Source organism: Xenopus laevis, chromosome 7L, assembly GCF_017654675.1.
Source record: "Xenopus laevis strain J_2021 chromosome 7L, Xenopus_laevis_v10.1, whole genome shotgun sequence".
NCBI classification, from domain to species: Eukaryota; Metazoa; Chordata; class Amphibia; order Anura; family Pipidae; genus Xenopus; species Xenopus laevis.
The window spans coordinates 2759395-2783505 of record NC_054383.1 but is presented as its reverse complement, the minus strand read 5'-3'; the positions used below and the strand labels follow the sequence as shown (position 1 = coordinate 2783505).

The following is a 24111-nucleotide window of genomic DNA, read 5'->3' as shown; positions in this document are numbered from 1 at the left end:
TGAGTATTAGTAACTACAGCTGCCTGCAATGAAACCCAGATATTCTGCTCAGCAGGGACAAAGATAAGAAATGTATCAACTAAATGTATACATTTAGAACCGTTTATAGGGTCGGCGACCCCCCCACCAGAGCTGCTTCATAGAAAAATGGTGACACATAGAAAATAGAAAGTAATTGGAAAAAGGCTTTATTTCTGGTGATCTATCTGAAAACAACCAGTTGTTTAAAGGTGAACAAACCCCTTTAACAGAGCAATTTAAAACATTTTTGGTTCAAACAAAGCTAGGAACTCAAGGCTAGAAGGGAACAGACAGTACCTTGGTTACTAGGGCAAGTGCCTTCCTCTGCTCTTATTCAAGCATAACAAGACTAGACAAAGACTCACCACAAAAAAATAAAAAAAACTTCTTGGGGGGGGGGGTCTGTCACCTTCGACACCCTCAACCAATTTGCAGCAGGCTGTGAAGTTTATGCAGCAGAAGTGGCTTTGGGACTACCATACATCAGGGCCCCGCCTCCAGTGTGTCTGCTGTATGGCAGTTACAGCATTACTCATGAAAACTCTTAAAGGAAAACTATACTCCCAAAATTAATAATTGAGCAACAGATAGTTTACATCAAATTAAGTGGCATATTTAAGAATCCTAACTGGAATATATATTTAAATATTGCCCTTTTACATCTCTTGCCTTGAACCACCATTTTGTGATGGTCTGTCTCAGAGATCACCTGACCAGAAATACTGCAGCTCTAACTGTAACAGGAAGAGATCACCTGACCAGAAATACTGCAGCTCTAACTGTAACAGGAAGAGATCACCTGACCAGAAATACTGCAGCTCTAACTGTAACAGGAAGAGATCACCTGACCAGAAATACCGCAGCTCTGACTGTAACAGGAAGAGATCACCTGACCAGAAATACTGCAGCTCTAACTGTAACAGGAAGAGATCACCTGACCAGAAATACTGAAGTTCTAACTGTAACAGGAAGAGATCACCTGACCAGAAATACTGCAGCTCTAACTGTAACAGGAAGAGATCACCTGACAAGAAATACTGCAGCTCTAACTGTAACAGGAAGAAGTGTTGAAGCAAAAGACAGAACTCTGTCTGTTAATTGGCTCATGTGACCTAACATGTATGGTTTGTTTGTGTGCACAGTGAATCATACAATCCCAGGGGGCTGTCCTTATTTTTTAAAATGGCATTTTTCTATTAATGATTACCCAATGGCACATACTACTAAAAAAGTATATTATTATGAAAATAGTTTATTTACATGAAGCAGAGTTTTACATATGAACTGTTTTATGCAATATCTTTTTATAGAGACCTGCATTGTTTCAGGGTATAGTTTTCCTTTAATTCAATTGTCTCTAATGCAATAATATAAGCAAGTTCCTAACCAAGAGCAGAGAAAAGATTAGTTTAACCTGAGCTAGGCAAAGTAACATCCACCCCATATATTGGGGGTTCTTCCTGCTCAATTCGAAGGACAGTGAAGGTGACTTTCTTCCCCAAGAGCAGTTTCTTGACATCTACTAGGCACTCTGGGGTCCAACCACATGGCGGCGCAGCAATATTGGCCAAGAAGCATTTTATTGCCTATGGAAAAACAAGAATAAGTCAAGTCATCTGGAATTCTGACATTTACAAGGAAATTTTGTGTTTATATATATTGTTCTTACAGTAGGGGGGATGAGCTCTACATCTTTGTGCATTTGTTGCACATCATTCATAGAAACGGTCTCCAGATTCCCAAAGTCAAGGTAGAAGACCTGCGCCATCTTCATCTGATCATCAACACTGTGCACCATCACCCTGTACCAGTTCTGTTAAAGGAGACAAAGATAAAGGGCTGACATCTGTCTCATAACAGTCATCGAATATAAAAACAATTGCATTTTCAGTAATGAATGTTAAATGGGGGCCGTCACCCAAAAAAATTATTCAAAATCCTATTTTATCACATTAGTCAAGCAAAATGAACTTTAATTACACAGTATAAATTATTTGAATCTTGTTTCCTTCAGTCTGGGAATTCATAATTATAGCAAGCAGGCAGGAGCCATTTTGGGGACACTGTTATTAAGACAAGTCTTGTATCATCTCAGAATCTTGTTTGTGCACCAGAATGGGGGACCTGATGTCCATCCCCATGTCCTGGTTACACAATTAAATGGTGAAGAGAATGGGGGACCTGATGTCCATCCCCATGTCCTGGTTACACAATTAAATGGTTAAGAGAACGGGAGAATGTGGGGAGAGCAGTGACATGTAGGAAGTGCTGAATGGAAAGTGAAAGTAATTGCCTAAGGCATAGAGGAGGGGCAGACAAGATTTGATTGACAGCTGAGATTTTTAAATGCTTTAAGAAAAAAAAGAATTTGGATTTGATGTTTAATTTGTAAAGGACTTTTATTAAACTGCTAAAAAAAGACATGTCAAATCAATACACAACATAAAAAATAGACATTAATGTTCCTCATCTCTATGAAGGTCATAAATATTTTCTTATTTATATATATATCCTCTTGTCTTTACCTGATCTTGAGCATATTTGGCCACACAAATCTCCCCAATGGCAGGTGTATAACCTTTCTTTAAGTTCTCAGGTTTTGTGTAGATCTCTTTCAATAACGTTGATACTTTGACGAGAGATTCCACTGATTTTGTGGTACATACTTGAATGTAGAACTTACTGGGACTTAAAAAATCCAAGACAAAGCCCTAAAACAAAAGCAAATAACCTGCATTAGCAATGAATCAATTTTTGTAGAAATCAGATTCAGTCAAAATTCTTACTGTTCAACTGAATCTTAAGTCTTAGGGGTCTATTTATCATGCTGTGTAAAAAATGGAGTGAAACATTACCGGTGATGTTCATAGCAACCAATCAGATCTTTGCCTTTGTTCTGTTGAATTCTAATTGCTGATTGGCTGCATTAGACAACATCACTGGTAATGGTCATCCATTTTTTATACAGCATGATTAACAAGCCCATTAATTTAACGTGACTTGAAAGGTCACAAATTTCTGCTCATATTGGAAAATGTTAATTAAGATTATTTTTGGTATTTTGACAACATTTCAGAAATAGTAACTTAATTATTATTATAACAGAAATAATGTTACTTAAATAGTGTTTTCACCAGTGGTTTAAGCTGTATGTCTACAAACTGTGAATCTGGATGGAATATACTGTATAAATACAATCAACCTCACACTGTAGTGGGCTTCTTCTTTCAGAAGCCAATAAGAATGCATGCTTTATCGGCAGACACACAGAATTCTGTTGGCTTTAGTAAAAACAGTTGTATTAAAATAAGGGAGGTGGAGGAGGCAGGTAATTTATTTATTTACTTTTACCCACTCCTCAATTGTTTTCCTGAACCTTTTTTATTGTAGGGAGAACACTGTGGTTTCTAGGATCACAGATCTTAGCAACATGTCTGCCCGAGGGATACAATAATTGAAATTTTACAAAACAACATATGAATGGCAATGACAAATTGCTTAGGTTACATACAACTGCATTCCATTGTTCAGACTCCTATGGAACACAGAAAATCACCTGGCTGTGCTGAAACATTTAACTGCACTTTGTACGCACCTGAGACTCCTTCCCCTCTTTCAGTCCAGATTCTTGTAGATCGGAGAATGTGATTTTCCGTAAAATCTCTTCAGTCTTGGGGGAGGTGCTAACGGGTGATGCTTCAGTCTAAGGAGACAGTAATAAAGACAGTTAATCCTTCACTTGAACAGTATAAAAAACATGACAAATGTAAAATCATGCACCTGGGATGTAAAAATATCCAAGCCACTTATACCCTTAATGGGACTGCACTAGGCAAATCCATAATGGAGACCGAGCTTGGAGTCCTTGTAGATAATAAACTTGTCTGTAGCAAGTAATGCCAGTCAGCAGCATCAAGGGCAAATAAGGTCTTGACTTGTATTAAATGGGGCAGAGAGTCACGGGAGGAGGGGGTCCCACTGTATAGAGCACTGGTAAGGCCCCATCTAGAATATGCCGTACAGTTTTGGTCTCCATCACTCAAACAGGACATTATTGTATTAGAGAGGGGACAGAGAAGGGCAACTAAGCTGGTAAAGGGAAAATCTTAGCTATGAGGAAAGACTGGCCAAATTGGGGATGTTCACGCTGGAGAAGAGGCGCTTAAGGGGTGATATGATAACTATGTATAAATATATAAGGGGATCATATAATAATCTCTCTAATGATTTATTTACCAGTAGGTCTTTCCAGCTGACACAAGGTCACCCATTCCGATTAGAAGAAAAGAGGTTCCAGCTAAATATTGGGAAGGGGTTTGTTACAGAGAGAGCTGTGAAGATGTGGAATTGTCTCCCAGGTAAGCAGACGGGTGAAGACTGATGCAGTTCTCTCTCAATGGGTATTTTTAACTTGTTTGATCAACATCTGGCTGACACCAGGTCAGATATTGGTTGGACAGGCTGTCGGCCCATGTATGGTCACCTTTAGTCTTGATTAAACACATGCAGATAGCCATATCTGAAGATTTGTTTCTTTTCCGAGTGAGGTATTCAGTCTATCTTTCATAAACGTATCTCACTAATTAAAGGGACAGTGACATCAAAGTATACAGTATTCTGTACTGTTGCCCTGCCCTGGTAAAACTGATGTGTTTGGAAACACTACAATAGTTCATATAAACAAGTTGTTGTGCAGCAATGGCAGAAAAAGGTTAAATAGTGGCTAACAGATAACACCATTATGTTCTACAGAGCTTATATCTGCTTATTTATAGGGATGGGCGAATTTTTTCGCCTCGTTTCGCCGAAAAAATGACGCCCATAGACTCGTATGGAAGCGTGCGTCAAAAAAAAAAAGACGCGCGTCAAAACAGTTTCGCCGTGCGACAAATTTTTTTTGACGCCCATAGACTTTAATGGGCGTTTGCGACATTTCGCCGGCGGCGAATTTTTGGCGAAGCGAAACGGGTCAAATTCGCCCATCCCTGCTTATTAATATAAACAATAGTAGTGTTTCTGAAGCAAACGCACCAGTTTTACCAGTGCAGGGTGACACTGCATTATATATTTATTACTTTAAAACACTTGATGTTACTGTTCCTTTAAGATAAGTAAGCTTCTTTAAAGTGATACTGACACTAAAAAACTATTTTTTAAAATATGAATGTACATTAAAATCTACTTATAGGTCATGATAATTGTTTTTTTACTGAGAGTTTTGTTTTAATTGTTAGTTGAAGTTCCTAAACCTGACTGTTTTGCCAACCAGACTGTCCCATCTCAACCTCTCAGTTAAAAGTTGCTAACGGACTCCTGCTGCACAAATATGGCAGCCACCTCATAGACGAACACAGGGAGTCAGATAGGAGATGTAAAAGCATTGGGCAAATACTTTTTGGCAAAATTATAAGTAGTATGCAAAGCCAATATTATGATAGATGTAAAAAATGAATCATTTCTGGTGTCTTAAAGCATTTTTCACATTATCCAAACCATTTTTCATATAATATTTATCAAAGAGTGAAACAAAACTTGCAAAAGTCACCAAAAAGGGAAGTTTTTCCGATATTCTACTGATTCATATGTACCGTATATACTCAAGTATAAGCCGAGTTTTTCAGCCCCCATAATATGCTGAAAAACTCTACCTCGGCTTATACTCGGGTCAAGCGCAAAAACGGTCGCCGGCGCCTTAGAATAGTAGCCGGCGCCTAAGAATATTCGCCGGTGCTTAGAATAGTAGCCGGCGCCTAAGAATAGTCATCCAAAAACGAGATTGAAACTTACCAGAAGCTGCTGCATTTCTCACCCTCGGCTTATACTCGAGTCAATAAGCTTTCCCAGTTTTTGGAGGTAATTAGGTACCTCGGCTTATACTCGGGACGGCTTATACTCGAGTATATACGGTACATTTTATAGGATAGAAATAGAACTCACTCAGCTTTTACTAAACTTGATTAAAGACAGAGAAAATTACAGCTGGCAGACTGTGACAAGCTCTAGTTTTCACTCTATTTTAACTTCGATAAAAGTTTGGTAAAGTAAGTCAGTTTTATGTCAACATCCCAAGAATAAACAAAATGTTTGTTTCAACATCCTGAACCCATGATATATACATGCTAACTTGGTTCAAATCTTATGCTAGTGTCACACTGGGCTCAGCGTGCATACTGTATAAGCACAGGCCAAGAAACAGCCCCTCCGCTTGTATATCTGTGCTCTTCTGTGTCTGCACCCACAGACTGTGGGGGGAATTCACATAAGTGGAGAGAGACCGTTTTTGGAGTAAAAGTGGTGGTAAACTGGTATAAAATACTTTCTTCATATTCACAAACAGAAATCCGCCTAAATCCCTAAAGCTCGGTATAACTCTTCCCCATGGGTCACATCAATTCTAAGATAACTTGCTCTGCTTTGGTTCAGCCAATCTTCGTTTCACACCTCTTGTAGGTGCCCCATTGAGGAAGAATTATCATATTAATAGGGATAAGCATTTTATAGTCAGGGTACAAGTTTGTGTCTAACCCTCGTTAACAAAACAAGTAAAAAACTGATTAAACAAAAAAGTGTAATTTATACAATTTCATATCTGACATTTTACTAGTTTTAGCTAATGAATGAGGCAATATTAGCCAATTGAGTGAATGTATTATCTAAAGGATAAGTAAAGCCTCCCAGCCATTTTTTTTAGTTTTAGCAGCAATTAGACACTTGACCTAAGACAATAAAACATTTTCTGATACAAATTCCTATATTATTAGCATTTCTTGTATTTAGACCCTTATATCTTGTTACAGAAATGGAATTACACAAACATATAGGCAGATTTAGCCCAGGTTATCCTGAAAAAAATGATGTATAATTTTCCTGGGTAAAATAAACCCCCTCCCCTAAAAATTCAGATTCGATGGCTGACTGAAGTGTAGTAAGAGCTAAAAACAAATTCAGAAAAATGTCTTTAAAATGTCATGCAAAAGACAAAATCTGAAAATTGTCTGTTTAAAAGACAAATTCACAAAAGTCGAGATAGAGGTTTGTGGATTTGATGGGATATCCGACATTTTAATTTCCACTTTTATTTTGTCTCAATATCACCACTTGGTGAATTTCCCCCAAAGTGGATTTCAGCACCAAAATTCTACCTGTGCCTCTAGGTGCAAAGCAGATGCCAGCGGAACAGGTGGAAGAATCAGTCCCATGTGGTAGGAGCCTTAAAGGCATATCATAATCTCCACAATGTATAAAATAAAATGCTCATTGTCATAGTGTGTTACACAAAAAGCAGTAGCTGTGCTTCATTAACAACCTTACCCGGCGTTGCACAATCTGCTCTCCTCTTTCAGTGGGAGACCTGCAAGCACCCTGTTCTTTCCTGAAAATAAAAAAAATATGAAGCCAGGACAAATTTCATATGAGACTTATTTAATAATGTGAAAATACAGAATAAAGAAAAAAACATTAAGTGCAATGTGTACGATTAGGGTTAGAAATACATGCAAGAATGAGAAAGAAGCTTCCCAGGCAATAAATGTACCACTGTGAAATTTAAAAATAAAATACTTACGCGGCCAATGGCTTGCAGAATACAGAATGTGCTGACCAATCCTTTCTCTGGCAATCGGCAGAGCAGTAGTATGCCTGTCTGCACTGGGAGCATCTCCTAGACCCTGTCACACAAATTCCACCAAAAGTCACAGTAGGAATGGCTAGTGCATATGGCTAGCATATTTACAGAAACAGAAAACCCTACACAATATTATTGGTTTTAATTCCACAATAAAGCACAGAGTGCTAAATGCCACTTGTGTACCCTGGGTACCCCTGGAACTATAGCAGGGTGACTGTTACCCCAATATTTCTATATATCTGTAACCTTGCTATGAGTTAAGGGGGCCCAGTCTGAAGGTCAGTTAGGGGGAGATTTGGGGTGAGTGTTTATTTGTGCCCTGGGTACCCCTGGAACTATAGCAGGGTGACACCCCAATGTTTCTATATATCTGTAACCTTGTTATGAGCTAAGGGGGCCCAGTCTGGAAGCCAGTTAGGGGGAGATTTGGGGTGAGTGCTTATTTGTGCCCTGGGTACCCCTGGAACTATAGCAGGGTGACACCCCAATGTTTCTATATATCTGTAACCTTGTTATGAGCTAAGGGGGTCCAGTCTGAAGGTCAGTTAGGGGGAGATTTGGGGTGAGTACTTATTTGTACCCTGGGTACCCCTGGAACTATAGCAGGGTGACACCCCAATGTTTCTATATATCTGTAACCTTGTTATGAGTTAAGGGGGCCCAGTCTGAAGGCCAGTTAGGGGAAGATTTGGGATGAGTGCTTATTTGTGCCCTGGGTACCCCTAAAACTACAACAGTGTTATTGTATTTTTGTAACCATGTTATGCCATTAGAGGTGTGGATCTAAAGGGCTGCTACTAGGAGCTATCATACTAATTCTATTAAAATGTTCTACAGACATGAAACCAAACACGATATTGCAGCTCCCATCCATATGTACAAGTACAAATATACAGAGATGGCTGGTTTGGAAATTAATATGATTAAATGGGTTGTACCACTGAGCAATAATTACTGAAGGGACAGGGAAAATAGAACAGTGTTTAATTTCAAACCAGTATAAGAAGTAGTAGGAACTAGTGTTAAGGCTGAAATCATATTGGTAGAAATGTTCACAGATTGTAAGTTAACATGTTTAATGTTTTTTAGTCCAGCCTCAACTAGAATGTAACAATTCAATAACATAATTTATGTAAACGAGGAACCTGGATAATAAGTTCATTGAAACAAGGACATTTACCATACAAACCGCAGTGATTACAACTGGTGGGTCGAGCAATAGGCTTGATGGAATTGAAGAGAGTGGGCTCATAGCCAATAGACAGGATACTTTCAGAGGATGATTGTGATCGTCTGGGCTTCAGTAAAGGTTCCTTGACATCCATATTTGGACCCTTTAAAAGAACAGTGTTATGCAACATGGCAACACATATACTAAGCTGCTATTATATATTATAATCCTATATAAACTAATAATTATTATTATACCATTTATACTTACACAAATGTTCTTTTTCTCTTTTCCTTTAGAATTGTCTACAAAGGCAAAAAAGTAGAAGTAAAAAGAAAAGATACTGCAACGAGATATGAAGATGATAATGTAGAAATAGCCACTAACCCACTTTAAAGTTTTCAGCATGAAACAGTCACATTTCTTTATTATAAGGAAAGACACAATTGTTACATTACAAGCCATAACTTTGTGACCAACAATGAAACTAATGAGAGCTATGTGCCCCCACAGTATACACAGCACTGTCCCTATGGGGGTTATTTAATAAGGTTCGAGTTGTGTTTTCCATGAAATTTTTAGTTTTCGAGTGTATTTTGTTTGGTTCAAACTCACATTTTCGGGGTTTAAAAAACAAAGTCGCATTTTTCGAGATTTATTAAACCCCGACCCTGGAAATAGCTTAAATCCGAAAATACTAAAACCCATCTAAGTCATGTATAAGTCAATGGCAGAACTCCCTTGAACCATTTGAAGAAGTTAATAGCCTGCATGATGCTCCAGTTTTTGGAGGTAATAGTTTGAGCAATTTGATTTTTTTTTTCCGCCGAAAACACAATCAATTAGAATTTTCGGGTTTTCGCACTTCGAAATAAGAAACCATTCAAGTTCATTCGAGGTATAAAAAATGCTAAAACATCAACCTTTGATAAATAAACCCCTAAATGATTATAAAGGTCCCCATTTCCCCTACTAACACATGCGGTATATTGCTTTATTTTGCTACGGTGTAACTAAAGCCTTAATTTTTACTGCATATTGTACAAACTGTACACACTTTTTAAATTAAAGGTTGTTCACCTTTAAATTAACTATTAGCATGATGAAGTGAAGATATTCTGAGACAATCTGCAATTGTTTTTTATTATTATTTGCTGTGTTTTTTAAGTTATTTTTAGCTTTTTATTCAGTAGCTCTCCAGATCAAAATTTCAGAAGCTATCTGGATGCTAGGGTCCAAATTACCCTAGCAACCAGGCCTCAATCTGAATGAAAAAAATGGAATATTCTTAGGAGAGGCCTGAATTTAAAGATGAGTTATAAAAAGTAGCAATAAAATTGGAGCCTTACAGAGTATTTGGTGGTTCAACTTTAAGGAGTAGATTTATTAAGGGTCGAATAGTAAATTAAAATTTATCGATTTGGATTTTTGGTCAAAACTCACAAATTCAAGTTGGGAATTATCCAAACTTGAATTTGAGGTTTATCATACCTGGACCCAGGGAACAACTCGAATTCAACTAAACCTGCCGAGTTCATGTTGAAGTCAACGGCAGAGGTCCAGTGATCCATTTGAAGATGTTCATAGACTTCCTGATATTGAGTTTTTATTGGAGAAAAAACTCAATTTGAGTTTAGTCGAATTTGATTAGAATTCAATTCAAGTTTTGGGGTTGGAATATTCGATAGAGTTTTAGACATTCGAGTTTTTTCTTAAATAACCTCCGATTCGAGTTGCGTATATTTGAATTTATAAGAGTTAAAAAAATGCACATGAATTTGAAATTCAACTTTTGATAAATCTGCCGTAAGTTAACTTATAGTATGTTATAGAATGGCCATTTCCAAGCAACTTTTCAATTGGTCTTCATTATTTTTATAACCCCCATTTTACATTTTTCAAAAGACCATAAAAAAATGGTGTAAAATCTAATGTAGAAAATGTAAAATCAGGGGAAACTTAAAATTAGGAGATGTAAAATTGAGTTTTCACTGTACACGCATCTTATTTTGACACTTTACAGCTTTCAAATGGGGGTCACTGACCCATCTAAAAAAAAACAAATGCTCTGTAAGGCTACAAATGTATTGTTATTGCTACTTTTTATTACTCATCTTCTTATTCAGGCCTCTCCTATTCATATTCCAGTCTCTTATTTGAATCAATACATGGTTGCTAGGTAATTTGGATCCTAACAACCAAATAGCTGAAAATGCAAACTGGAGAGCTGCTAAATAAAAAGCTAAACAAGTCAAAAATCACAAATAATAAAAAATGAAAACCAATTGCAAATTGTGAATTTAAAGGTGAACAACCCCTTTAAGAGGGCCTGTCAACCTAAGAAATAATTCCCAATCCGATTTTGAGCAGGATAAACTTTATATTCACTATATAAACGATCTGCATCTTGTTTCCTTTTTGGAATCTAATAACGGCAGGTGCCATTTAGTGGGAACTGAGGATTCACAAAACAAACCTCACAATTACAGACAGTGAAGAGGAAGTTCAGAGCCACCAAGAAAGTGCAGAAATGAAAGTGATTGCCGGCTTAGAAACAGGGAAGGCAATATATGACTCCCAGCTTTGATGTCTAAACGAGTTTATTTTAACAGGTAAGGCATGATTTAATTACAAAAAAAATCTGGATTTCAAATTGAGAAGTAATGCAAAGCAGATTCGTTTTTTTCTGCAAATCACCCACAAACAAGCCAGAAACACAGTATAACAGATATATTTCGGGCAATAAAGTGGTTGTTCACCTTTAAATGAACTGTTAGTATGATGTAGAGAGGGATATTCTGAGACAATTTGCAACTGTTTTTTATTATTTGTGGTTTTTGACTTATTTAGCTTTTTGTTCAGCAGCTCTTCAGTATGCAATCTCAGCAATGGGGTTGCTAGGGTGCAAAGTTCCCTAGCAACCATGCACTAATACAAAAAAAAAAATTGGAATATGAATAGGAGAGGCCTGAATAGAAAAATCGGTAATAAAAAGTAGCAATAACAATACATTTGTAGCACTACAGAGATTTTAGGTGGGGTCAGTCACCCTCATTTGAAAGCTGGAAAGAGTCAGAAGAAAATAATTCAAAAACTACAAAAGAAAAGGCCAATTTAAAAGTTGCTTAGAATTAGCCTTTCTACAACATACTTAAAGGTGAACCACCCCTTTAAAGCTGAATATGCTATACCGTTTACTTAGGCTTTTTCATTAGACGGCCATTAATACAGAAGAACACATTATTTAAAATTAAAATTCATATATATATATATTCAGTGGCTTTCAACTCCAGGCTGGTCAGAATTGTAGCAAATAAAGTCCAGAGGCCAGCTACACAATCAATAGCTTTGTACATATTATCCCATTAATTTTGTGTTTATTTCCCTAGGCCATAAAGTAATACAATGCTCCAATGTACCAGCAATCAGGCCAGGAGATTCAGTGCAAATGACAGCGTATGTGCAAATTACCATCAACACAGTGTAATAGGATTTGTGCAAATTACCCCAAACAAACCAGCAATAAAGTGCTATGTGCGTTGTGAGAAGAGGCCACAAATACAAGAGTGCAAATAGTTACCTTACTCAAGGTTTCCCTGGATTCTTCCAGCAATAGTTGGAACATAAATCACAAACTTTTCTTTTTTTTTTTAATTAAATAACTGCCATTAGATAAAAAGATGGCCCACTCCCTGAAGACATTATAGACTTGTGTCTGTTACGTCATATAAAATTACTGGGAAAATATCATAGAATTAAAATTTTCATTTCATGGAAATAAGAACCTAATGATAAGGGACAGATTTATTAAAGGGGACCCGTCACACAATTTTTTTTCCCCAAATCCTATTATATCACGTTAGTCAAGCAAAATTAACTTTTTATTACACTGTATAAATTATTTGAATCTTGTTTCCATAAGTCTGGGAATTCATAATTATAACAAGCAGGCAGGAGCCATTTTGTGGGACACTGTTATTAAGACAAGTCTTGTATCATCTCAGAATCTTGTTTGTGCACCAGAATGGGGGACCTGATGTCCATCCCCATGTCCCGACTACACAATTAAATGATGAAGAGAACTGGGGAATGTGGGGAGAGCAGTGACATCTAGAAAGTGCTGAATGGAAAGTGAAAGTAATTGCCTAAGGTATAGAGGAGGGGAAGGCAATATTTGATTGACAGCTGAGATTTTCAAATGAGTTTACAACAGCTATTAATGCTTTAATAAAAATGCTTTTTTTTATGGTCAAAACTCTCAAATTCGAATTGTGAATAATCCAAACTCAAAATACAAATATGGCTTTGCCCTCCCATATGTATTAATACAAATATACAGAGAAGGAATGTTCTGGGCACACAATAAGCTATACCCTCATACTGTACTGTCTAAGGGAATCAATATGGCACCTCCTCCTCCCATATGTATAAATACAAATATACAGAGAAGGAATGTTCTGGGAACACAATAAGCTATACCCTCATACTGTACTGTCTAAGGGAATCAATATGGCACCTCCCTCCTCCCATATGTATAAATACAAATATACAGAGAAGGAATGTTCTGGGCACACAATAAGCTATACCCTCATACTGTACTGTCTAAGGGAATCAATATGGCACCTCCTCCTCCTATATGTATAAATACAAATATACTGAGAAGGAATGTTCTGGGCACACAATAAGCTATACCCTCATACTGTACTGTCTAAGGGAATCAATATGGCAGCTCCTCCCATATGTATAAATACAAATATACAGAGAGGCAATGTACTACTGTATATTTCAGAAAGAGATAGATAAGATCTGCTCACAAACTAAGGATATTTCCAGTTTAAAGAAGAAGGAAAGATCTAATCACTGCATACACACCCCAATGCAAAATTGGCATTCCTTTAAATTATCACCAGTTCATATATGTGCATAGTCTTTCTAAACCTGTTGCTTCCATAGATATAGTCCCCTATTCCTCTAGGCACCTTAAATACAGGATCCGCTTATTCCCGTTTGACAAGATTTCCCCTCCACACTAGAAGAGGGATTGTGCACTGTAGTCACCACCCATACAATAATGAACAGATTCTTGCCTGGGATGCCTTCAGATCCATCATTTTTTGTGGCCCCGTTGGTGAATGGGGGGAAGGATCGAGGGCACCTCAAGGAAGGTTGCTGAGCTCCAATTTGCATCTCGTTGACTCGATGGACCCTTTGGGTCATCCTGATACCGATGTCTCTCCTTTCACCAACACCTCCCACTAGACCACTGGAAAGAAAGGGCTCTCAGATAATAGAACTTATTGCAAAATATTGTACCTTAATTCTGGCTCTGTGAATCCAAACAACACCCAGAACAAGATAAATAGGCTAAAAGTAATAATCATGGTCAGATCTTCTCATTGAGTAATAATAGGGTGATCGTTGGCTGGTTTGGCTTCACACAACATTGCCATTTGGAGGCATTCATCTAAGTGAAGCCAAGTGGATTTATGGAAAAATCTCAATAACATCAGCTTTTCAGCCAAAGGAAGATGTTGGGCAACTTCATGTGCCAATACATAACTTATAACTACAGTTTCACTAGACAACATGTCAGTTGAGGTTAAAGGGATACTGTCATGGGAAAAAAATGCTGCACTGAAATCCGTTTCTCAAAAGAGCAAACAGATTTTGTTTTATATTTAATTTTGAAATCTGACATGGGGCAAGACATATTGTCAGTTTCAAGTGACGTGTGCTGTGCTAAACTTCAGTCACTCTTTACTGCTGTACTGCAAGTTGGAGTGATATCACCCCCTCCCTTTCCCCCCAGCAGCCTAATAACAGAACAATGGGAAGGTAACCAGATAGCAGCTCCCTAACACAAGATAACAGCTGCCTGGTAGATATAAGAACAACACTCAAAAGTAAAATCCAGGTCCCACTGAGACACATTCAGTTACATTGAGTAGGAGAAACAACAGCCTGCCAGAAAGCAGTTCCATCCTAAAGTGCTGGCTCTTTCTGAAAGCACATGAGCAGGCAAAATGAGCTGAGATGCACCTACACACCAATATTACAACTTAAAATACACTTGCTGGTTCAGGAATGAAATTTGAGAGTGAATTATTTGCAGTGTTAACAGTGTCATTTAGAAATAAAAACTTGTGAAGTGGGAAAAAGACTTAAAGTTTACAGCCCCAACGCCCTACTGGATTAAACTAGCACATACAGCCTACAAATACTCCAAATGCACCAACCATATAGAAAACGCAAGGAAACTATTCTATAGGTGGTACAGAACACCTACACTTCTACATCAATATTATCCAGGTACCCCCAAATTATGCTGGAGAGAGTTTGGCAAAGAAGGAGACCTCCTACATACAGTGGTGTGAAAAACTATTTGCCCCCTTCCTGATTTCTTATTCTTTTGCATGTTTGTCACACTTAAATGTTTCTGCTCATCAAAAACCGTTAACTATTAGTCAAAGATAACATAATTGAACACAAAATGCAGTTTTTAAATGAAGGTTTACGTTATTAAGGGAGAAAAAAAACTCCAAATCTACATAGGCCTGTGTGAAAAAGTGATTGCCCCCCTTGTTAAAAAATAACTTAACTGTGGTTTATCACACCTGAGTTCAATTTCAAAGGTTATAAAGCCATTTCTAAAGCTTTGGGACTCCAGCGAACCACAGTGAGAGCCATTATCCACAAATGGCAAAAACATGGAACAGTGGTGAACCTTCCCAGGAGTGGCCGGCCGACCAAAATGACCCCAAGAGCGCAGAGACAACTCATCCGAGAGGCCACAAAAGACCCCAGGACAACATCTAAAGAACTGCAGGCCTCACTTGCCTCAATTAAGGTCAGTGTTCACGACTCCACCATAAGAAAGAGACTGGGCAAAAACGGCCTGCATGGCACATTTCCAAGGCGCAAACCACTTTTAAGCAAAAGGAACATTAAGGCTCGTCTCAATTTTGCTAAAAAACATCTCAATGATTGCCAAGACTTTTGGGAAAATACCTTGTGGACCGACGAGACAAAAGTTGAACTTTTTGGAAGGTGCGCGTCCCGTTACATCTGGCGTAAAAGTAACAACAGCATTTCAGAAAAAGAACATCATACCAACAGTAAAATATGGTGGTGGTAGTGTGATGGTCTGGGGTTGTTTTGCTGCTTCAGGACCTGGAAGACTTGCTGTGATAGATGGAACCATGAATTCTACTGTCTACCAAAAAATCCTGAAGGAGAATGTCCGGCCATCTGTTCGTCAACTCAAGCTGAAGCGATCTTGGGTGCTGCAGCAGGACAATGTGGCCTAGTCAAAGTCCTGACCTGAATCCTATTGAGATGTTGTGGCATGACCTTAAAAAGGCGGTTCATGCTAGAAAACCCTCAAATAAAGCTGAATTACAACAATTCTGCAAAGATGAGTGGGCCAAAATTCCTCCAGAGCGCTGTAAAAGACTCGTTGCAGGTTATCGCAAACGCTTGATTGCAGTTATTGCTGCTAAGGGTGGCCCAACCAGTTATTAGGTTCAGGGGGCAATTACTTTTTCACACAGGTTTGGATTTCTTTTCTCCCTAAATAATAAAAACCCTCATTTAAAAACTGCATTTTGTGTTTACTTGTGTTATCTTTGACTAATAGTTAAATGTGTTTGATGATCAGAAACATTTTGTGTGACAAACATGCAAAAGAATAAGAAATCAGGCAGGGGGCAAATAGTTTTTCACACCACTGTATATGGAGGCACTGCCCAAAAATAACAAAAATGTGGAGAGATACAAAGAACATTCTAGAACAGACCATTAAGCTGAATGTTGATCTGACCCCAGCACTGGCATTACTAAATCAAGTTAGACCAATACCCCCATCAACTCCAGCACCTAATTATCCACATCCTCGCAGCAACAAGGTTACTGATACTTTCAAATATGGAATATGTGAATCAAGAAACAGAAAGCAGAATACCTGCTAATTAGTGTTTATTGTGCAGCCACACGACATGTTTCGGGCAGAAAAGGCCCTTTTTCAAGTGTGTTACTGATACTTATATATTGGAAGTCTACAAAGCCTACTGAGATGGAACTAATCACGCTTATTAACTCAAACCTCCTATATGAACGAATGGCCACCACCACAAAAAAACCACGAACACCTCAACAGCAACATGTCTATGGACATATGGAAGAACTGGAAAGAAAAATACCATCTATCAACTCACTGAAGCTAAAGACCCCTCTATTACCTAAAAAACAAGTAAAGGGCAACAAGAGAAGCCCAGAGAAGAGAGAGACCGGAACCTCTACTAATCCTACTCCTTCTCCAATGGCCACCTTTATTCTAACCTAATACCCCTAAAGCCCCTGTACCCTCCCTTTACTCCATTTCCTTCTTTCCCTTTTTTTTTTCTTCCTGTTTGACCTTACACTATCGCTACTGATTACTGTTCAGACATCAAATGCTTTCTGACTTCATGTAACCAAGGAAAAAACTAGACCACCATCAAACAAAGTCTTACCAAATGTAATGTCTATAACAATGATGTCTGTACCAATGCTGCCGTTAATATGAAAAAACAAATAAAAAATTTTAATAAAAAAAAAATCATGACAGAATCTCTTTAAAAAAAAAAGAAATGTCTTCAGAAGCACTTCAGCAACTCTCTCTCGTAACATCGCTCGTGCGCAACTAAAGACTGGCTTTATATGCACGGCCATTGAATTTTTTACTTGTGATCAAACATTAGCATGTGTTTAGGACAGAAGAACATGAATGTCACTATAGGAGACCCCGTTTTCAAACAAACAAAGCAGACATGTTATGGGGTCACTGAAATGCTCAATGTTTACTGACAGACGTAATTTTTGAATGTGCATTTCGGATAGAGCTACAATGCTCATTTAGTCTCACCCTTACCACCATACCAACAGAATGGTGAGACTAAATGACCTCTGTAAGTCAACATTGGGCAAATATAATGCAGCACAATTGCGGTGACAAGTACTGGAGGAGGTTATATCTACCCCATAGGGGACTGAATGAAAGTTGGGGATTGAACTGCTTTCTATAATTGTTATTTGAAAGAAAGCTAGAATCCTTCATTGAACAAGTGATGTAGAGGCATCCTTCTCCTATTCGCATCCTAGTCAATAAGTAATAACCAGTAATTTATACTGAATGTACCGGTTATTGAAGTGTGCATGATACACGTGTTTTTTTTTAATATAATTATTCACAGAATAAACTGGTATTGGCAAAACAAAAGGACAAAAAGTACTTATCCTTTGGGTATTATGTGGAGTTACCAATATGATTATGGACTCTTATTGAAAAATTTACATTTTAAAGACTTTTTATAGTCGTGATATTTACCTGTTGAGCACCACTAGGGTGCGCTGATTGTTTGCCTATAAATTTGCACAGTCTCTCTGGTTCATTATCACTGAGGAAGGGCCATGTGGTCCCAAAACGTTTCATCTTTGTAAAGTGTCACCATGGAATAAATTTGGGAACACCCCATTTGCAGCAAAGTAAAGTAATGGCTCTCTTTTTGCTTGTTGGATTAATTGCTGGTGTGTGGCTAGGCCAGTGCCTATACCTCAAACTTGACTTTGTGTTTGATGTTCCCCATTGGACAAACAAAACAATGGGTAGCTAACCAGATAGCAGCTATCCAACACCTCTGCTGAAGGATTTGTTTGGATTGCTAAAATTACCTCCAACTAGTGGTAATAATGAGAATTTTTTTTTGGTGCTATTGTCATGTCTAACACTAGGGAGCAATTTTAGCACTGCAAAGTAGTGATGTGCGGGCCGACCCGATACCTGCGGGACTAGCGAGTTTACCCGGGCGTCGAGTGGGTTCGGGTCAACCTCGCAGTGCTCCTCCTTCAAATGCCGGCACCCGACTTCTGGTTTTATAGTGTCGCATCTGCTCGCCCCGTCCCTTTTGTGCCGTCATTGTGACGTCATCGGCGGTGCGGGTCCATAAAAGGACCTCCTGAAGCCGGTATTAGCAGGGCGGGTACTCTGCCTTCCCTATGCTCCCTGTGTGAGCCATTCTTTGCCTGACCTATGCTCCCTGTGTGTGGCATACTCTGCCTGCCCTATGCTGCCTGTGTGTGCCATACTCTGCCTGCCTTATGTTCCCTTTGTGTGCTATACTTTGCCTGCCCTATGATCCCTGTGTGTGCCATACTCTGCCTGCCCTATGCTCCCTGTGTGTGCCATACTCTGCCTTATGCTCCGTGTATGCCATACTCTGCCTTATGCTTCCTGTGTGTGCCATACTCTGCCTGCCTTATGCTCCGTGTATGCCATACTCTGCCTTATGCTCCCTGTGAGCCATACTCTGCCTGCCCTATGCTCACTGTGTGTGCCATACTCTGCCTTATGCTCCCTGTGTGTGCCCTGCTCTGCCTGCCCTATGCTTCCTGTGTGTGCAATACTCTGCCTGCCCTATGCGCCATACTTTGCCTACCCTATGCTCCCTGTGTGTGCCATACTCTGCCTTATGCTCCGTGTGAAAGGTAAGAAAACACTGGCACAGCATGGGTTGCTTCTAGCAGGGAAATCCCTTGCTCATTTATTGCGGATGCAACGTTTCGGGGCGTAACCCCTTTGTCAAGCATACAGGATGTTCAATGAGCAGAGTATTTAAAGGATTACAAATTAAGCTCTAATTGGCAAACATAATTACTTTGAAAACTAAAAAAATTAACAAAAATTGAAAAGCGAAAAAAGATAGAAAAAAGACCATAATTCAGAGGTGAATAATATCAGCCAACGAAAAATTATTCCATCAAACGAAGTTATTGTCCATGGTAGTGTAAATGTCCTTCAATAAAATTGTGAAATATCCTTCAAAAAAAGTAAAGTGTCCATGTGATAATACATAATTATTTCAAATTACCCCACTAGCATTATGCTCCGTGTGTCATACTCTGCCCTATCCTCCCTGTGTGTGCCATACTCTGCCTGCCCTATGTTCCCTGTGTGTGCCCTGCTCTGCCTGCCCTATGCTCCCTGTGTGTCATACTCTGCCTGCCCTATGCTCCCTGTGTGTGCCATACTCTGCCTGCCCTATGCTCCCTGTGTGTGTCATACTCTGCCTGCCATACTCTGCCTGCCCTATGCTCCCTGTGTGTGTCATACTCTGCCTGCCCTATGCTCCCTGTATGTGCCATACTCTGCCTGCCCTATGCTCCCTGTGTGTCATACTCTGCCTGCCCTATGCTCCCTGTGTGTGCCATACTCTGCCTGCCCTATGCTCCCTGTGTGTGTCATACTCTGCCTGCCATACTCTGCCTGCCCTATGCTCCCTGTGTGTGTCATACTCTGCCTGCCTTATGCTCCCTGTGTGTGACCTGCTCTGCCTGCCCTATGTTTCATCTTGCTGAAATAAGAAACTTTCAATTAAACATTCTGTACCATTTATGAAATAATCAAGTTACTCTTCACTCTCCCCCTCTGAGCAACCTGTCTCTCTTTATTCTGTCTTCATGCAGTGGGTGGAGTCAGTTTTTGATTTACACGTCTAATACATCCTTTGGGGGGGGTTGCACCTTTAACCTAGGTGCTCACTCTTTAAAAATAACCAGCTGATGGAAATCCTGTTTCTCTTTGTGCAGGGTGTTTGCCAGAGTCTGTTATTTTATTACCTTTTGTTTGTGCTGGAGTTGGTTATTTGAATTATTCTGCTAAGAAAGGGAGCCCATCTACAATACAGAATTTTTAATTGCTTGTATTTATAGTGTCTTATTTCAGTGAGATGAAGCTTATATTAAATTTTCATTTTCATGATAGAGCCCCTTTAAGGCTTTGTATAGAATCTCATATTCTTAGCAACTTTTCAGTCTATTTTTTTCTAATAATTTTATTTAAACTATTTGCTTTCCTCTTCTGCCTCTTTTTGACTTTCGGATCAGCTTGATAACGCCCACCTCAATGTGGTCATATCGGGGAGAGATCCGCTTGTTTGGCGACATGGTAGATCTCCCCATCTATGACCACCTTTAAACAGCAATTCGGCAGGTTTTAGGTGGCGAATAGTCAAATTCAAGTTGTGAAAGGGCCAGAGTATGATAAATCTTTGAAAATCAAAATCGAATTTTTTTAACAACTAGAATGGAATTTAAATAACACCCTAGTAGAATGACAGTTTTGACCATAAAAAATATGAAAATTTGAATTCTCAATTCAACCCTTGATAAATCTGCCCCACATTGCAATTACTACTTTTTATTCCTCATCTTTCTACTCAGGCCTCTCCTATTCATATTCCAGTCTCTTATTCAAAACAATGCATGGTTGCTAGGGGAATGTGGACCCTAGCAACCAGACAGCTGAAACTGCAAACTGAAGAGCTGCTGAATAAAATAACTCAAAAAACACAAATAAAAACCAATTGCAAATTGTCTAATAATTTCCCTCTCTACATCAGGGATCCCCAACCTTTTAAACCATGAGCCTCATTCAAATGTAAAAAGAGTTGGGGAGTAACACAAGTATGAAAAAGTCCAAATAAGAGCTGTGATTGGCTATTTGGTAGCCCCTGTGTGGATTGGCAGCGTATAGGAGACTCTGATTGGCACTATACTTAGTTTTTAGATAATTAAAACTTGCCTCCAAGTCTGGAATTCAAAAATAACCATCTGCTTTAAGGCCACTGGGAGCAACATCCAATGGGGTTGCAGAGCAACATGTTACTCATGAGCTACTGGTTGGGGATCACTGGTCTACATCATAGTTACTAACAGTTAATTTAAAGGGGTACAAGCCCTTTTAAGACAAGTGTGTAAAGACAAGTGATTACAGTGGGGCCCTGAATGAGGAGCAATGGCTGAACTATTTTGGAAGGAGGGGACCCTAAAATGAATAATCTGTGGGGTCCAATAACTATTTGTGCCACTGGTTAAATCTACATGTAATATATAACTAGTACCAGTCATACAGTTGGGGGATCAAGACTAAATCTATCCTCAGGGTTCCCCCACATTCCTGGACAAGCCACGCCCCCAGCCACCCCATATCAGTGCTTTGGCCACTCCTGGGTTAAGGGGGGGCACTAACCAATATAAGGAATAATTAGTTAAGAAGAGAGTTTCACGTTTGATAAGAGAATAAGTCTAAATGAAGGAATCCCTGTCACTGACACAGCAATACCATAAAACTACTTTTAGTCACATTTTGCAATTCCCAATCCCTGAAGCGAAATTCCTCACCCCAACATAGGACTAAACCAGTCAAAGCAACCCCCACCCCATTAAACCCCAATAACACCAGGCGGGAAACCAATCTGCACCTCACACGCACCTTTCTCTTCACTACGCACTTCCGCTCTCCCAACGCGCCACTTCCCAGCGCAAGACGCGCAGCAATCTGAGTAGTACGCATGCGCAGTCACAAAGTTCTCTGGCGCTGCAGGAACTCGCGGATGTGGACGAGGCCCTGGCACCGCTATATTGGTGGATCTATTTTTACATAGAGGGAAGTGATGATCCTGAAAGAGTAGATTGTGCCCAGAGCTACTTGGATAGAGTAGTAACGGCTACTGTCTACACGGCGGGGACATTGGTCACTGAATTAACCAGAAAGAAAGAAAATTTGTTTTATTGCTGTTTAGCCATTCAGGTTATTCATCTCATTAATAAATAGGCCTGACCTGAGAGGAACATAATTGTAATGGTGCCATAGTTCCAGGGGTACCCAGGGCACAAATAAACACCCCAAATCTCCCCCTAACTGACCTTCAGACTGGGCCCCCTTAGCTCATAACAAGGTTACAGATATATAGAAACATTGGGGTGTCACCCTGCTATAGTTCCAGGGGTACCCAGTGTACAAATAAACACTCACCCCAAATCTCCCCCTAATTGACCTTCAGACTGGGCCCCCTTAGCTCATAACAAGGTTACAGATATATAGAAACATTGGGGTAACGGTCACCCTGCTATAGTTTCTCACTTGAAATATTTATTTGTGCAGTTTAATCACAGCAAAGTTGTATATTAACACATTCACAAAACACACCACAGGAGGGAGTGGCTAACACAAGGTAGGCAGACCGGGACGGGGGGCAGCTAATAGCGCAGTACAAATAAATATGCTCATAATCCGTTGGTGTCTTTGTTACATCTGCACACTGCACACATCTGCTACAGTATCTTGCTTTTAAAGGAAAATTAACGGATAAACCACTGGGCAGGGGACAGGTTGTTAGGCTCCTCATAGTGATTAGTATCAGGTCTCCTTCTTTTTTCCTTATTAATAACATCGGGATCAGCCATCGTTTTTACCGGCCAGGCCAGTAATATACCAGCCAGGTGGTAAAATGCCAGTTGATCCCAATGTTATTAATAGGGAATAAAGATAAATATATAGGAAGGTCAGTGATCCCAATGTTATCAATAGGGAATAAAGATAAATATATAGGAAGGTCAGTGATCCCAATGTTATTAATAGGGAATAAAGATAAATATATAGGAAGGTCAGTGATCCCAATGTTATCAATAGGGAATAAAGATAAATATATAGGAAGGTCAGTGATCCCAATGTTATTAATAGGGAATAAAGATAAATATATAGGAAGGTCAGTGATCCCAATGTTATTAATAGGGAATAAAGATAAATATATAGGAAGGTCAGTGATCCCAATGTTATTAATAGGGAATAAAGATAAATATATAGGAAGGTCAGTGATCCCAATGTTATCAATAGGGAATAAAGATAAATATATAGGAAGGTCAGTGATCCCAATGTTATTAATAGGGAATAAAGATAAATATATAGGAAGGTCCGTGATCCCAATGTTATTAATAGGAATAAAGATAAATATATAGGAAGGTCAGTGATCCCAATGTTATTAATAGGGAATAAAGATAAATATATAGGAAGGTCAGTGATCCCAATGTTATTAATAGGGAATAAAGATAAATATATAGGAAGGTCAGTGATCCCAATGTTATTAATAGGGAATAAAGATAAATAAATAGGAAGGCTGGTATTTTTTCCAGAAAAGGTGGGAACCCTAGTGGCAACTCTAGTTTTCATGGTCCTCCTTTAAAGGAAAACTGAAACCAGAGGAGTGCCAAAATGAGGATGGCTACAATAATCCAATATTTGTGCCCAGTGTAATCTCTGGATTTTGCAGGTAGCCACATTTGCCCAGGCAGTTTGTCAGTTTTGCCCCTGGTATCAGAAACTAGAGGGGGCATTGATCAGAGTTAAATGTTACGCTATAATAGTAACCAATCAGAAGGTTGCTTTTCTGAGACTGACTACACGTGACTCCAAGATCGA

At 39.0% G+C, this 24111-nt stretch overlaps 1 protein-coding gene across 1 annotated transcript in view; it reads right to left on the bottom strand.

Annotated features, from left to right (window-relative positions):
• The window catches only part of tdrd1.L (tudor domain containing 1 L homeolog), a 51019-nt gene extending 28747 nt beyond the window's left edge, over positions 1-22272 (bottom strand). The window contains exons 1-10 of the mRNA XM_018224982.2: positions 22126-22272; positions 13907-14082; positions 9090-9124; positions 8829-8982; positions 7586-7688; positions 7333-7393; positions 3617-3724; positions 2547-2732; positions 1691-1834; positions 1436-1607 (exon numbers count right to left, since the gene is read on the bottom strand). Coding sequence (XP_018080471.1) covers positions 1436-1607; positions 1691-1834; positions 2547-2732; positions 3617-3724; positions 7333-7393; positions 7586-7688; positions 8829-8982; positions 9090-9124; positions 13907-14036 — 1093 coding nt within the window. The 5' untranslated portion in view covers positions 14037-14082; positions 22126-22272. The remainder of the gene's footprint in view (positions 1-1435; positions 1608-1690; positions 1835-2546; positions 2733-3616; positions 3725-7332; positions 7394-7585; positions 7689-8828; positions 8983-9089; positions 9125-13906; positions 14083-22125) is intronic.
• Positions 22273-24111: the final 1839 nt, after the last annotated feature.